The sequence below is a fragment of the Barbus barbus genome, assembly GCF_936440315.1.
Source record: "Barbus barbus genome assembly, chromosome: 33".
Lineage (NCBI taxonomy): Eukaryota > Metazoa > Chordata > Actinopteri > Cypriniformes > Cyprinidae > Barbus > Barbus barbus.
This window is the reverse complement of record NC_136761.1, coordinates 510,001-527,644: the sequence shown is the minus strand read 5'-3', so window position 1 is coordinate 527,644 and position 17,644 is coordinate 510,001. Positions and strand designations below refer to the sequence as shown.

The following is a 17,644-nucleotide window of genomic DNA, read 5'->3' as shown; positions in this document are numbered from 1 at the left end:
GCATTTCCTATATATGTTGTGCTGTCTGTAATTATTATTACCTTACTACAAGTGTATTTGAAGCTAGAGCTAGTGTAATCAACCAGAAGTGGGTTACGCAAGCATTAAAATAAATCATTATAATTAATTATACAGATAGGCAGCAGTCCTACACAAAAACACACACACACACACACACACTGTTCCACATTTTATATTCAGCCATCCTCCACATTTGCTATTAAGAACATGAATCTGAATTAATTTATTAAAGTACTAAAATGTGCAATTTTAAATATGTCTGAAGATTGTCAAAGAACAAATTAGTGTATTGGGCTATTGAAAAATTATCTATGACAAAGTACACCTGCATAGACAAATACAGTAGTTAGTGTATATTATATATATATATATATATATATATATATATATATATAATTTTTTTATACAAATAATGGTTTGCAGACATTGATTCCTCTTGCTATTTATGCAAATGGTGCCATGTTACAAAAAACAAAAAGCCAGCTCTTTACTAAAGCCTTTGCAGACTGAAATATATTGTTTATTATGTGGCTCCTCTTAGTGGGCTAAATTGATAGTACAGTCTTTACTGTATGTCTGTGTATTCTTTCCTGAGATAATTTGGGCCTTTCTGATTCTGATCACAGCCAGGCAAGTTAGATACTTGTTATGATGCGTATGGAAGCAGAATAATGACAATAGTTTTTGAAACATAAAACATGCTGAATTCCACAAATGGGAAAAAAAAGATGCATTGCAATTAACAGTGCTTGTATTTTAATGCCTTGTATTTCCAGGGCTTGCATATTTAGGTCCTGAAATTTAACATAGTTGTTTATTTAAGCTATGAATATTTCAATTCAAAATATTTCACACACATTTTCATAATTAAAAATTCAATAATTCATATTCACCTTACAGAATTCACTTCCAAAATATTCAATCTGTTTAAAAATACGATGTATAATATTCGACAGGCAAATTTCGGTCATTTTATTTCACTTTCCAAATTCGCTGTCGCAAATTCAGTGGTTAAAATTCGGCAGAAAATTCTGTGTTGCACATTCGGGACCCACAGGAATAGCAGTAGAGCACCGATGCATGATCTCCAGCTGATGTCAGCCGCTCACCAGCAGGTGGCGCAAGCGGCTGTGATGAAGGCCATATGTGGATCAAGTCATTCATTTACAAAAACTGATTTGCAGAAATGGAGCAAGCGCTAAGTAGAAGTTTTGATTATTTTTTATTCTTTATTTCGGTTGCTTAGTTTCTTTAACTTTGTATCATGGCTTGTGTGATGCTGTGCTGTAATACTGGCAAACACAGCCAATATCAAATCAAGTTGTGTTTTATTGTCATTCCTCTACATGTGGGGACATACAGTGGAACGAAATGTCGTGCCTCACAGAACCATGGTGCTACATAAATACAGACATACAATGAAGTAAAAAACACTATAAACCTAAACACAACTAACCTACTGACAGATTGAACTATAAGTATACTATATATAAGTATTTACTCTATATAAACTAAAAAATAAAAGATACAAAATACAAACTATACGAATGCTTCACAAATATTGTACATGTGCAAAGAGAGACATTTTGAGTCAAGCAGCTGGTTTGGAGAACAGTGCAGGATGATTTGTAGTGCATGAGCATGTAAACATACATATATTGCTGAGTCTTTTGTGGGATTGTGTACACGCAGCAGTGTGTGTAAAGTGTCTAGTGCACATAGAGGAGAGTGTGTTACTACAGGTGGTTTGTACAGGCCCACTCACCTGTGTGTAGCACACTTCAAATTGCACAAACAAGTTCCATACAGTTTTTTCTTTGGTGTGGTAAGGTTGGGGGAGGGGGGGTGTTTGGGGTGGGGGTTGGTCCATGTTTCAGGAGGTAGGGGTTTGCATGGGGTTTCAGAGGGGGGTGGGGTGGTTTGAGTTCAGGGCTCTCACATCCTGGGGGAAAAAGCTGTTGAGCAGTCTGGCGGAGCAAGCTCTGATGCTCCGGTACCGTCTTCCTGATGGTATGGGCTGGAAGAGACTGTGGGAGGGATGGGTGGAGTCCTTCACGATGCTGTTGGTTTTGCTGGAGCATCATGTAAGGAAAATGTCCAGGATGGAGGGGAGAGGGGCACCGATGATCTTTGCAGCTGTGTTCACTGTCCGCTGGAGGGTCTTGCGGTCAGCAGCACTGCAGTTCCCGTACCAGACAGTGATGCAGCTGGTCAGCACACTCTCAATGGTGCCTCTGTAGAATGTGGTGAGGATGGGTGGAGGGAGACTTGCTCTTTTCAGCCGGCGGAGAAAGTGTAGGCGCTGTTGTGCCTTTTTGGAGAGTGACATGGTGTTGGTGGTCCAGGTGAGATCCTCTGTGATGTGCACCCCCAGGAATTTAGTGCTGCTGACTCTCTCCACAGTTGAGCTGTCAATGGTCAGTGGGGGGTGGTCAACGGAGTTTCTCCTGAAGTCCATCACAACCTCCTTTGTCTTCCCCACATTGAGTGACAGATTATTAGTGCCACACCATTCAGCCAGCTGTGCCACTTCCTCTCTGTAGTGCGTTTCATCGTTGTTGCTGATGAGACCTACCACTGTTGTGTCATCAGCAAACTTGATGATGTGGTTGGAGCTGAACTTGGCAGTGCAGTCGTGGGTCAGCAGTGTGAAGAGCAGCGGGCTGGGCACACATCCTTGTGGGGCACCTGTGCTCAGTGTGGTAGTGCTCGAGGTGTTGTTGCCGACACGGACTGACTGCGGTCTTCCGGTTAGAAAGTCCAGGATCCAATTACACAGGGAATGGTTAAGGCCCAGCAGGTTTAGTTTATTTATGAGCTGTTGTGGGATTATTGTGTTGAATGCCGAGCTGAAGTCAATGAACAGCATGCTAATCCAACATGGCGCCGATGATGGCAGCTATTGTGCGTTGCTCTTCAGTGTCCGTATCGTTTTTGTTTGTTTTTCCTGTTTTTTGTTTTTCAAATAAGATCAGTTTTACCAGGGATGATCTGCTGAACATTTGGCAGAACACACCACATAATCTTCTACCGGTTTTTCAATTTTCGGACGTTTTGCTGGACATTGTAGTTGGCGGAGCCGTAGCTCTGGTCAAACGCTTCAGGAGGACGCGCAGACGGGGGAAGAGAGCCGGAGGGCTTGTGAAACTTTGTCAGCGCGGATTTTGAACGGCGTTGCCTAGTATCCATCTGGCGAATCTCCGCTCTCTACCCAACAAAACGGACGAACTCCTTCTGCTCTCCCGGACAAACAAGGATTTTTCTAACTCTTCTGCTTTGTGTTTCACGGAAACCTGGCTGAATGGCGACATACCGGACAGCGCGATTCATCTGACTAATTACCAGGTGATCAGAGCAGATCAGGACACGGAATCAACGGGGAAATCGCGTGGCGACGGGACGTTCTTTTACATCAATGAGAGGTGGTGTACAGATGTAACCGTGTTAAAGAAGATGTGCTGTTCAGATCTAGAAACGCTCTTCATTAACTGCAAGCCGTTCTATTTGCCGCGGGAGTTCTGCTCGTTCATTCTCGTGAGTGTCTACATTCCACCGCAAGCGCACGTGAGCACAGCTTTACAGAAACTCGCTGACAAATATTGTATGTGACAAATAAAAACTCTTGAATCTTGAATCTTGATCTGATCACAGAGAGTGAGCAACAACACCCAGACTCTGTTTTAATCATTCTCGGGGACTTTAATAAAGCAAATCTCTCCCGCGAACTGCCAAAATACAGACAGCACATCACATGTCCCACCAGAGACAGTAATATATTGGATTACTGTTACACAACAATAAAGGATGCATATCACTCGGTTCCACGAGCAGCTTTAGGACTCTCTGATCACTGTTTGGTTCATCTCATACCGACCTACAGGCAGAAACTTAAGTCTGCAAAGCCTGTATTAAGATCTGTTAAAAGATGGACTAACGAAACAGAGCGGGATCTACAAGCCTGTTTATCTATCACTGATTGGACTGTTTTTGAAGCTACTGCAAATGATCTGGACGAGCTCACAGAGACTGTAACATCTTATATCAGTTTCTGTGAGGATATGTGCATTCCTACGAGGACTCATCTATTCTACAACAATGACAAACCATGGTTCACTGCCAAACTCAGACAGCTCCGTCAGGCCAAAGAAGATGCTCACAGAAAGGGGGATAAAGTCTTGTACAAACAGGCCAAATACACACTGGAAAAGGAGATCAGAGTGGTAAAGAGGAATTATTCTGACAAGCTCAGGAACAAATTCTCTTCCAGTGATCCTGCTTCAGTGTGGATAGGAATGAAGGATATCACCAGCTACAAGACACCACCCCCAGCACTCTGGAGAATCAACACCTGGCAGACGACTTAAACGAGTTCTTTTGTCGTTTTGAACGATCACCCCACACCCGCCCAGAACACCTCTTCACACAACCATTAACACCTCCAGCAACCCCTCTCTCCCCCACACCTACAATTCAAATCAGCGAAGATGATGTGTGCCAGGTCTTCAGGAAGAACAAAAGAAGGAAAGCACCAGTCCCAGATGGTGTGTCACCAGCCTGCCTAAAAATCTGTGCTGATCAGCTGGCCCCCATCTTCACACAGATCTTGAAGAAACCCAAAATTACTGGACTTAATGACTACAGACCTGTGGCCCTAACGTCAGTAGCCATGAAATCATTTGAAAGACTGGTTTTGGCTTATCTGAAGGACATCACTGGACCCTTACTGGACCCCCTGCCGTTTGCCTACAGAGCAAACAGGTCTGTGGATGATGCAGTCAACATGGGACTGCACTTCATCCTGCAGCATCTGGACAGACCAGGGACTTATGTGAGGATCCTGTTTGTGGACTTCAGCTCCGCTTTTAACACCATTATCATGGAAACCCTTCAAAATAAACTAATTCAGCTCTCCGTCCCCACCTCCGTCTGCCAGTGGCTCAACAGCTTACTGACAGACAGACAGCAGTTAGTAAAGCTTGGTAAATTCACATCCAGCACTCATACCTCAGGGCTGCATATTCTCCCCACTGCTCTTCTCCCTCTACACCAACGACTGCACCTCTAAAGACCCCTCTGTCAAGCTCCTGAAGTTCGCAGACGACACCACACTGATCGGCCTCATCCAGGACGGTGACGAGTCTGCTTACAGACAGAAGGTTAAGGAGCTGGCTGTCTGGTGCAGTCTCAACAACCTGGAGCTTAACACGCTCAAAACTGTGGAGATGATTGTGGACTTCAGGAGAAACCCCCCTGCACACCCCCCACTCACCATCATGAACAGCACTGTGACTGCAGTGGAGTCATTCAGATTCCTGGGCACCATCATCTCTCAGGACCTGAAGTGGGACATTCACATTGACTCCATTGTCAGGAAGGCCCAGCATAGGTTGTACTTTCTTCGCCACCTGCCACAGGAGCTGCTGAAACAGTTCTACTCCGCCATCATCGAATCCATCCTCTGCACCTCAATAACTGTCTGGTTCAGCTCAGCTACCAAATCTGACCTCAGAAGACTACGGAGGGTAGTCCGGACTGCTGAGCGAATCATTGGTACAACCCTACCCACTCTCCAAGAACTGTACTCATCCAGAATGAGCAAAAGGGCTGGCAAAATCACTCTGGACCCCTCACATCCAGCACACAACCTCTTTGAACTGTTACCGTCTGGTCGACGCTACAGAGCTCTGTGCACCAGAACGAACAGACACAGGAACAGTTTCTTCCCTCAGGCAATCCATCTCATGAACACTCAATAATAAACGTGGAACACACAACTAACACATTATCCATTCACCACACTCACTTATTTTATTTGTACTTTTCTCATTTCTAATTTGCACATACTTGACCTGTACATACATAGTTGTCTATATTATATATATATATATATATATATATATATATATATATATATATATATATATATATATATATATATATTTTTTTTTTTTTTTTTTGCTGCTTTGTACATTGGTTATTGGCTATTTCTTGTTATTTTGTTTTTATTATCTGTGTCCTGTCCTGTTGCTGTCTTTCTGTTGCACTGTGGAGCTTCTGTCACTACAACAAATTCGTTGTATGTGTAAACATACTTGGCCAATAAAGCTCATTCTGATTCTGATTCTGATTCTAACATAGGAGTCTTTATTTTCTAGGTGGGTAAGAGCCAGGTGGAGGAAATTGTAGCGTCCGTAGAGCGGTTTGGACGGTATGTAAACTGGAGCGGGTCGAGTGTGTTGGGGAGGCTGGTTTTGATGTTATGCATGACTAACCTCTCAAAGCACTTCATCATGATTGGAGTCAGTGCTATGGGACGGTAGTCATTTAGACAGGACACAGGTGATTTCTTTGGTACCGGTATGATTGTTGTGGATTTGAGACATGTGGGGACGACTGCCTGGCTCAGCGAGGTGTTGAAGATATCTGTTAGGACATCTGTCAGCTGTGCAGCACAGTCTCTCAGAACACGGTCAGGTATGTTGTCAGGACCCGCAGCCTTGCGTGGGTTAATCCTAGATAGGGTCTTCCTTACGTCGGCTGGAGACAGACAGAGCACCCGGTCGTTGGGAGGTATGGGCAGTTTTTGTGCAGGTGTGTCATTCTGCATTTCAAACCGTGAATAAAAGTGGTTGAGTGCATCGGGGAGGGATGTGTCCTCATCACAGGTGTGTACAATATACAATATACTGTAATACTGTTTCCCTCAGAGTGGCCATGTTGGAGCCATAATGCGCCACAGACGTGTGCAGATGTGCAGATCAGCTCTAACTCACTCTGCTGTTAAAAATGAACCACCAATCCTTCACCATCATGCAAAACTAAGAATTAGAATAATTGTAATGTTCAGGGTCCATATACATTTTTACCAATACATTTCCATGACTTTTGAGACAATATTCATGACCTAATATTCCATTATTTTACAAACCAGCTAACAAAAAAAGGTCCCCAGGACGTCCCCTAAATGACCTCTGTGAACATGCCCTGGACATCAGCGTGTAGGGTTCTTTGAATGTTGAGTGGACGTAAGCAAACAAGTCCTCCAGACATTCACGATGACGTTCACAGGACGTGCAGCGGCCATTTGGGACGTTTACGGGACTTTCGCTTAATTTTTTTTTTTTTTACTTTTAGGCTAACCAAAGACAACAGACTTGTTGTACAGTACAAGTTGCATTGCTCTCTCCGTGTGTGTGTCAGCTGTGGGGTTAACGTTAGTCTGATGCCAATTTTTTCCCGTTGTCTTCTAACCTAAAACAACAAAATGAACACATTCAGTAGTGCTATGATTTTATATGTCTAGGTAGGAGTATCGTTTGTTCATTGAAAAAAATATTTGTAAACACTGTTGACAATTTGGATTCTGACCAAGCGGTCCGAAATTTAACACACACTTGAAGATATCCGTCCCAAACACAAACAGGCTTTTTTGCCACGTCAGTGTGTATTTTACCATGTGGAAATTAAGCATTTAAGTTCAATATCTGTCAATATTTAATCATTTCAGCTTTACATGCTAATGTTAGCTTCGAAAATGTTCACATAGCGGTCAGCAGCAGTACATGACGGACAACTTCAGCAAACATTTTAAAAGCTAAACTTTCCATAAAATGTGAACATTATGAGATACACAGTAGCTATGGTAACGAATGTCTACAAATATAAAAGTAAAAATACCTTTTGGACTGACAAAAGAGAGTAAACTCAAGCCTGTGTTTGAAGAAATCACCGGAAGGACTGTTAGCTGTCTGTCACTATGCAGCTGTTCGTGTCCCGGGCCCCCACTCTCTCACCGGGCTCTTGGAATCATCCAGAATGTATGTTAACTTGTTTGTTTCAGAACAATGCCATCGTAAGAACACCGTGCCAAACAACATTACAGGCGCCTTCTGATTGAAGAAAGCCACACAAGATTTTTCACAAGATCAAAGCATATGGACATGTGCTATAGTCTGCAGATGGTTAGTCTACTTGTTTTCAAACCCAAGTAACTGCCCAGCAAACAGTCAGAGGTACCTCATGCAATCCTATGTGATACATATGAGTTGAAGTGTGTGCATATGCCATTGTATTGTATATATTACAAAGTCGTGGTCGTGGTCGTGGGGAAGTCGTGGCCTAATGGTTAGAGAGTCGGACTCGTAATCGAAAGGTTGCGAGTTCGAGCCCCCGGCCGGCGGGAATTGTAGGTGGGGGGAGTGAATGTCCAGCGCTCTCTCCACCCTCAATACCACGACTGAGGTGCCCTTGAGCAAGGCACCGAACCCCCAATTGCTCCCCGGGCGCTGCAGCATGGCTGCCCACTGCTCCGGGTGTGTGTTCACGGTGTGTGTGTGTGTGTGTGTGTGCATTTGTTCACTACTCACTGCTGTGTGTGTGCACTTGGATGGGTTAAACGCAGAGCACCAATTTCGAGTATGGGTCACCATACTTGACAATACGTCACGACTTTACTTTACTTTACGACTTTACACTGTAAATTACCTTTATCTATTGGGAATTGTAGAGCTTGACATATTGACCAAAGCAGCATCATCTTAGGAAAGAAATGGCTTTGAAAAAGTGCTTGTTAGATCACAAAACGGAGTCTGACATCATCAACAGGTGCAACACTATTTCCTTTCACCTGTTGTGATTTTACTTCTGTTTCTGCTGAAGTCAAAGTACTTTAGACAGTAACTTTACAGTTATATACAGATTTCTTTTGAGGAAAGTTATTTCACAAAAACTTCATTAGCAGTAGTTAGACTTGCATGGCAGTAAAGTCTCTTAATAAGACAGCACAATTGTTTGCATATATTTTGCATCTGTGGCTCTGTGTTTGCCCTAGAATACAGAAACCTAGAATAGGGTTAGAATACATCCGTGTAAGTCACACCAAACTGCTTTCGGTTTCCTATCAAATCATAAGAAAGTACAATAGGGTTTCCTGATTTACATAACACACCCTGTTAATGTGCATGTGGAACCACAAGAGTTTGTTTATGTTTTGCATAAACAGGGAGAATTGTGAGGACACATCCATCTCACCATCCTGTGCATGTGATTAAACTTTCATTTTTGCCTTGTTGAACATGTCATGTGTTACATTGGCTTTCTTTTACACATCAGAAAGTTTTTAAATCGTTTTGCTTCATGAACGGCTGATCCCTCGTTCATGTAGTACCTTTGGATTCAATAATACAATTTCCAGCATATATATAATATAACAGACAGTCAAAAGATCCTGAAGCAAAGAGTGAATAAATAAATGGACATGCATAACCATGCATGCAAACCATAGTTGCTTTGTTGTTTTTTTCAGAACGTTCCTCATTAGTGCTGTGAAACCAATTTTATATGAACATAGTTTGACATGAAAGGCCACATTAGCAGTAGAGACATGTCATACTGTAAATGTTACTATAGGGCGCTCAGAACTAGGAACACAACATAATAGAAAGACACTAGTGGCACCCAGCAACAAAGCTGCCGATGGTGTGAACAGGGCTTACTTTGTACTTGATTTTTACTCATTACTTACTATATGAGGATCTGCTGATACTGCTGTGCAGACTAGTAGACAGAGTAAAAATGCAATTGTAACCCGCACAAGGTTACTGGAGTGCAACCCTCTATTCCGCCAGAGGGTGGCGCGTACACCCCCAGCGAATCTTTTAATAAAAAACAATACATTTACATTTACATTTATTAATTTAGCTGACAAACAATACACCTACGCTGCTAGAAAGTAACAAGGACTGGTATGAAAAATATCCTCTGAAGGAAACAAATTCAAAGAAAAATCTCCAACTATTACCAAATATTGAAATATTGTGTGTCCATTAGGTTGAAAGTTATGAGAGAGAATTAAGCCGCATGTCTTTGCGAGCTCCTCGAGAAATCTCCGGTAAGGATGATAATACTAAGTGTTATGCTGACTGTGCTAGCTCTATTATGGTGCAAAATAATGTTCTTCTAAACCCAATCGGAGTTGTGACCCTGATTCTTGCTGTTTGATACCATATAGACACAGATTCAGATTGTTTTATGTTGTTTGAGATGCTCATAAAAGATTGTTAATTGTGCTAATCGCGTGCAAATCGTGTGCAATTCAAATGTGAATGTGTTTTGATTTTAGCTCTGCTGCTAACTCAGCTAGACTAGTCACCACTGTAGCCGATCTTTGATGGTATTCACACCGCTAAAGATTGGTTTTAGAGAGGGATTGACATCTGAATCTGACCCTGGTGGTCAGTGGCGAGCCAACCGCGGAAGTGAACAGACCAAGAGCCTGGTGTGGCCAGCCATGGCATCTTTGGGAATCATCATCATCCTGTGCCTTCCTTTAAAACCCAGATAAGAACACACGTAAACCTACCCGGGTAGTGAAAAGAGCATACACACTCCAAGAACACACACACACACCAGGAACTTCCATGGACTCTTTTTGTTTTGTTTTTTCCTCTCTCTTTATTTGAAATTATTTGTTTTGGGTTTATTGTGCGCTGTGCACTCAGGAAGCCGGCTTAGGTAGGCAGGGAATGTGAATAACTGTCTTTAATTCTGTATAATACATTTCTCAAATTTACCTGTTTGTGTTGTCTGTTCTCTGCTGATCTTTTTACTATTTCAGGCTCCGTAGTCGTACCTGGACCTTCTGATATTAGCCATCTTTAAATTATAGTTACTCAAATTAGTTATCGGTTACACTCCCCTGGAGGAGTGGTTACACAATCGTCACAGTGGTTTTTTACTAATTTTACTTTCAATGTTAATTCATTTAATTTATGTATCCTGATGTCTAGATATTGTAAATTTGTCTTCAGTGATTCTGTAGCATACTTTATTAGACTGCAACACTGCTTGGTATCTATGATAACATAAGTGTCCTTTGGTCACTATACAGTGCCTAATTATTTTTTTTTTTACTATAATTGTTAGTTTATTTTATTTATATCCTTACGTCTAGACAATTTTGAATTTATTGTTCAATTGATTTATTGATGTATCCATTTCTCAAACTGCCATAATGTGTCACTTACAGCATATGCAGTACACTACAAAGGATACTGAAATCAGGCAGACGGCTACACTTTCACTGCTAATGTCTAATTTCCACAACTTGTCATTATAAAACAATTTTTTAAAGTCTGTGTATTAACATTTGAAAATGACAATGAAAATTGTATTAATATAACTCAGCATCATTTTCTTTTGTTTCCTGATTTCCTTTAAAAAAAAAAAACTCACAACCACTTTAAACATATAAAGCAAGTTTTTATTTTATTTTATGTTTTATTAAATTACTTTTGACTAAGTACAAATAACAAAAAGGAGCAATCATCTAATAATATCATCTGGCATCGTATTATGTTTGTGTGGAGGATATAACAGAAGATAAATGGCAGATAGTTGTTTAAATCCCCAAACCTAGACAATTAATACAGTGTTTAAACCATTATAGTATAAGTGGATCTTGGTACCATATAAAACTCCAGAACTATTATATACATTTAATCCCCATTCCTAAACAATGTATAAAATAATATAATCCCGAAAGAGGAAATATATTTAGGGAAATGCTCACAAGCGTAGCCCTTTTAGGAAAAGGTGTTAGATTATCTGTTCTATGTTCAAAAAACATTCCCAAAAGTCCTATACTCTGTACACTTAATAGTTCCTCTGAAGCTTCACACTAACACATGCATTATAGTTTCCATTGATTGCAAGCAAGCAACAGTGTCTGTAAACACTAATAATACAGATAGCCCTAACATTAAGCAATTGATACAGGAGTTGTGCCATTGTTTGTGAAAAACTTTAACATATTTTGGAAAATTGTAATTTGCAAAATTAAAAAAAAAACAAATATATATATATATATATATATATATATTTAAAGCGGTAAAAACATGAAGTGAAGAATGCAACGTCCCTTGTTCAGTGTGAATTGTACTGCTTACTGTTTGCTCAGTCACACAGTTGCTGTAACAGGTTCTCAAGCTCTTTAATGTCTTCAAGGACATCTAGAGAAGATACATCACAGAATTGCTAAATATTCTTTTAATATCACAGCTGCACTTAATGAATTTCAGATGGATTATGTCTAATTGGTGTTGATATATATTCAGTTGATTTGAACAAGATGAGAGTCTCTCTTACCCAGTTTGATTTTGCCAGTTTCTGACAGCAAGAGTATTGACCTCTGTAGTCCAGACTCTAGAGTATCTTTTATATGTTGCTGTTCAAAAAAGACATACATTCAAGTACACATACTTTAGTGTTTAGAAGAATCACGTTTAGAAAAATCTGTGAGTTTTATGAATTTGTCGAAGTTGAGCAATATTTTATATTTAAAAATGCAAAGTGTACTCAGATATTCAGACCACTTTTATTATCATAATGAATTTCATGATCTTAGTCATGGAGAAGTTTAAACCTTAAATAAATGAAAAAGCTCCAGACAAAAGGGAACTCACTGTTGTAAATGTAAAAACATCATATGTTAAATATTCTGAAACAAATACCTCCAAATCTCTGAATTTCCTAAGCACTTCAGCTTTCGCCTGTTTGAACATGTCATGTTTTAAATTCTTAACTGCTTCTGTTAGAGTATTCTGCATTTTCTCCATGGATCCGGTTCCTTGGAACTTCGCAGCTTCTAAAATTAGCAACATTTTTTAATTTATTCATTATATAACCTTTCATTCATATAATTCATATATATTACATAACACAATCATGTAAAAAAAAAATATTTGTTAGTTTTACAAATTATTTTTATTTTTTTATTTGACCGCAGTTCCCTCTAAAGCAGGGGTGCCCAACCCTGAACAAACACACCTGAAGCTACTAATTAGGATCTGAAGGAGCACTTGATAATTACAGACAGGTGTGTTTGATCAGGGCTGGAACTGGACTTGCTATGGCCACTTATATTCCTTGAACGTAACCTCCGTTTTTGGAACCCGAAAGCAGAGTTTATCTGCTTACTTACCCTTAAACCTACCCGAGTATGGCACATAACCTGCTTTCTGGAATACCACGAGGAACAGGGTTGGGCACTCCTGCTCTAAAGCCTGCTACAGACTGTGCAAGTTTAGCGATCTTATAAGATCATGAGATCACATTGTGTGACCTGGATCTAATAAACTTTGGTACTGTCACGGTTCGCGCATCCATTGTGTCCTCTTTGTCCCGTGTACTGTCATGTGTGTGCGTGCCGTACGTGTGTGGGCGTGGCCGAGCATTCACCACTCACTCCTCTCAGCTGTGCCTCATCAGCAGCGGCAGCTGCAGCCCATTTCCCGCACACATAAATAATCACCAGATTCTCTTCTCGCTGTCAGATCGTTGTGGATGTCTTCCCGTGCTGTTCTGTCTCCAGTTCCCGTCAGTTCTGGTTCCTGGTGTCAAGGTCTGTCCGTGTAGTCGTGTGTTCGTCGTTCCTGTACTGGATTCCCACACCACCTTGGACACTCTTCACCTCACCGGCCGTGCAGCCCATCCATTCCTGCGTCACCGATCATCATTCCATCCTGTGTCTGTATATTCAGTTTCTGGACAATAAATAATTTCTTTACCTGCAACTTGCTTCCTCATCTGTACAGTATCATGACAGGTACGACATGTATGAAGACTGTACGGTGATGATACCTACTGAATCGCAGGCTACGATGCAAGTTAGTAAATGTCATTACTCTTTTTCCCCTCTGTGGTATTTAACTCTTAGTGCCACATCACGTTAATCAATACATCATCATGATGTATTTTCATTGGCTACCCAGTAGGTGTAGGTTGTAGGATCATGCAAAATTTCTGACACTGCCAGAAATTAACCGCAGGCTGTCTTTGATTGCAAGACCGTGAAAACGGCTGTCCTTATATCTCTCACTGTATGACGTAGGAGCCACAACCTCAATTGTTTCGCAAAGCTCATCTTTCATCTGGGACAGCCCAGGTTGGCTTCATTCAAACAGGTGAACCAATCAGTGTGTGTAGTTCATTATGATTGGTTAGTTGTGTAAGTTTCATGAGCCTATTAGTGCCTGTGTTGTGACTATAAAAGAGGGAAGTGTTTGGCTGCTTGGGATGCATTATCTTTGGTACCGTTCCCCTTGTGACATGTGGCCGTTTAATGAATGCTAGCAGTTGGGTTATCCTCCTGTCTGTCATGTGTGCTGGCTGTTGGCCAGTTCTCAGATTAGTCCCTGTTTTAAAAATGCCTTTTGCCTGTTCGATGGTGAGGCTTACTACCTTGTTCTTTTTTAGTCATGGCCCTGCAAGTAGCTGTAATCCTGCGTGGTGAGCAACCTTGTGTGTTGCAGCATCTTACCCTTGCCTTGGTATGTATGGAGAGTTTATTGTTCGTTTTTAATAAGAATGAGTAACTTTTTCTGTTCAATGTTTGGCAGGTTTGATTGCACGTCCAGGGGTTTCCAATGATCTTAATTGAAGCCTAACTATCATCAACTGACTGCACTGCTGCTCTGTTTTGTCTTGTTAGTTTCAAAAGTATTGTCTGTAACTCACCTGGGTCCATTCTGTTATTTTGGTTGTTTTATTTGTTTGAAGCACTGGCACAGGATTGTGCTAGTTTGCGCGTGAGTTAGCTGGGAGGCTAAATTCTTGTAAACGGTCTCTTCTTGGCCATTGTATTTCCCTCAGTGTCAGTGGCTGTGTTTTTGTGTGTAAACTGTTATTGAATTGACTTGATTTGTCTTTTGTATTGTTTTGTGTGGATTTAGGTCTTTAAAGGTAGAGGGGTTGGCCATGGTACCCTGTACTGGTGTGTCCACATGTAGTGCTGTGCTTAACATTTTTGCCTTGTTTTTCACAAGATTGTGTGTCATGAGTATTGAGTGTGGGGTAGACATTTGAGGGTTTCTGTTGGCCACCTCCCTCTTTATCTCTTGATTTTGTTTTCTTTGTATTTAATTTTGTATGTTTCTGGTATTGTTTGCGATTTATTGAGACCTTGTGTGACATATTGTGTGTTTGAATAAAGAAATTTGTTTGTCTATATTATGCTCGCCCTGCCTTTGGCAATGAACCTGTGTGTCCTTGTATGGGGCTGTTCTGTCCTGGTGTATTCCAGGTGGCGTAATCAATTATAGGATTTTGCTTATCGGTAACTTCCCCTACCTGGCCACTCTGTTGCCATATATACTGGTGCTGGTCATAAAATTAGAATATCATGAAAAAGTTGATTTATTTCAGTAATACCATTCATTTTCTGAGATACCGAATTTGGGACTTTCATTAGTTGTCAGCTATAATCATCAAAATTAAAGGAAATAAACATTTGAAATATCAGTCTGTGTGTAATGAATGAATCTAATATACAAGTTTCACTTTTTGAATGGTATTACTGAAATAAACTTTTTCATGATATTCTAATTTTATGACCAGCACCTGTAAATATATAAAATTCAAAGGAAACTAAACAGAACACAGGTGTGACTAATCAGAAACAAAACATAACGTCTCGGTTATGTATGTAACCCTTGTTCTCTGAAGGAGGGAACAGATGTCACGTCAGTGAAGTCCACTTTGAGTGTAGCTAAGCGAGCCAATGGACGGTATTTCGCATCTGGCTGCCACACCCGGGTATAAGAGGCAGCAGGTACACCACATTAATTCATGTTTTTGCTGAGGAGCCGAGCAGGTGACCCGGCAGCAACTGTGGCGACAGGACGTGACATCTCTGTTCCCTCCTTCAGGGAATGCGGGTTACATACATAACCAAGACGTTCCCTTCAGTCGGTCACTCCAAGTCACATCGGTGACCAGATGATCAGGCTGCATCATTTAGAGATGGCAGAATGTGGTCTGCCAGGGAAAACACGGCCCTAGTAAGTGTACTGAGAAAATACATATATGGATCCCAACAGGGTCACTCATATGGGCACTAGCCTCACACCAGATTTCAAGAATTCATTGGCTGAAAGACCTGGCGCCGGACGCTCCACCACGTCTGGCTGCCGGAGTGCTGGACAACTCGATAGGGTTACCCTGGTAGGGAACTCTCTGGAGAATTTAGGCGTTAAGGATTTCACAGCCAACTGTGAACTGGACCTCTCAGTGCCACTACCCGTTTGAGGTGAGAACACAGGATCAACACAAAAACAACAAAACTTTGTGCTTTTGTCAAATAAAGAAAATAAATAGGTGCGCGTTCTGTCTTCTCCGTCTCCGAACTGCTTTTAGAAATGCGTCACTAAAATGAACTGAAACTCAGAGAAAACATGACAGACAGACATGAGAAATATATCTATAGAAAGCTTGAAGTGTCTACTTTTAACTGGAGTAAGTCATGTTGAAAACAAATATTCTGGGATAAAATAATTTGTATGAAACCAACGCAGTGTCCATTTTCTCTGTCTGATCTAATTATTTTTAATGTGACCATGCCCACAAGCTACTTTCACTTTTGTTATAGCAATCATCCACGTGAGACGCGTGACATGTAATTGCCCACATCAGCTCTGTGCACAAAGCGTGAGGATTCATCTAGTTCATCTCGGCTACTATTCGTTTCTGGAAGAAGATGTGTTTGATTGAGAACGAAATGTTTGTGTTTGTCCAAGATCTGCTGGGCAAAGCTCTCGACAGCATCGCTGAAGAGGCCGGTCTGCGACACGGGAGCATTCAGGAACTGTAACTTATCATGCTCCTTCATGTCGCCTTGACACAGCCAGAGATGGCGCTCCTGGACCACTAACGTGGACATTGTATGACCCAGAGACTGTGCGGTCACCTTCGTCGCTCGAAGCATGAGGTCCATCACAGCTCGCAGTTCATGTAGAGCCTCCAGGTCGTGACCACCCTCGTGCAGATCTTTCAGGGCTTTGACCTGGTGGACCTGCAGTAACACCATGGCATGGAGGGCAGAAGCCGCCTCCCCACAAGCTCTATAAGCACTGCCAGTTAGACCTGACGAATACTTACAGGCCTGAGAGGGGAGACACGGATCACCACGCAGAGTGGTAGCGACTGTTGAACACAGTTGCATGGCCACAGACCGAGGGGATGCCTGCGTACCCCAAAGTGGCCCCACCATTGAGGGTGGTGAGGGCGGAGGACCTACAAGATTTGTTTCGGGCAGTAAAAGGTGCCTTCCACGATTTTGTAAGCTCCTCATGCACTTCCGGGAAGAATGACACCGGAGGGGGGCGCTGAGAACCAGCGTGACTCCCACGAGAAACCATTTATCCAGCTTCGAAGGATAGGGATGCGCTGGAGGATTCCACACGAGCCCGACATCCTCAGCGGCCCGGGAAAGCATAGCCGTCATCTCTGGGTCTGGCTCGGACAACGCTACCACACCTGAAAGGGGCAAAGCAGCCAGGCCATCATCCCTGGAGAGAGAGGTCTCGTCCTCCGATGCAGCAATCGACATCTGGTCGTCAGAGGAGGCACCGAAGGATGTGCATGGTGCACTCTGTCCAGCAGAGGGCCCAGTGCGCTCCTTTAGCAGCTCCACCGGCTGCTTCACTGGCTGCAAAGTGCTTGAGGGGTGAGGAAATCCACTTGGGGAAGCCCTCACCGTGATCCTCAAATCATCTCTGACTCCACCGGATGCTGCACTGCCCCGGGTGCCAGGACGAACACTGGAGCAGCATCGCAACACTGGACTCCG

General features: G+C 42.0%; 1 protein-coding gene across 1 annotated transcript in view; it reads right to left on the bottom strand.

The window, feature by feature from the left end:
- Positions 1–16,447: 16,447 nt before the first annotated feature.
- Positions 16,448–17,644, bottom strand: part of LOC306852896 (nuclear GTPase SLIP-GC-like) — a gene marked incomplete at its 3' end in the record, with an annotated part of 9,546 nt that continues 8,349 nt past the window's right edge. The window contains exons 18-20 of the mRNA XM_079390017.1: positions 17,327–17,615; positions 16,763–16,957; positions 16,448–16,636 (exon numbers count right to left, since the gene is read on the bottom strand). Of these exons, the coding sequence (XP_079246143.1) occupies positions 16,448–16,636; positions 16,763–16,957; positions 17,327–17,615 (673 nt within the window). The remainder of the gene's footprint in view (positions 16,637–16,762; positions 16,958–17,326; positions 17,616–17,644) is intronic.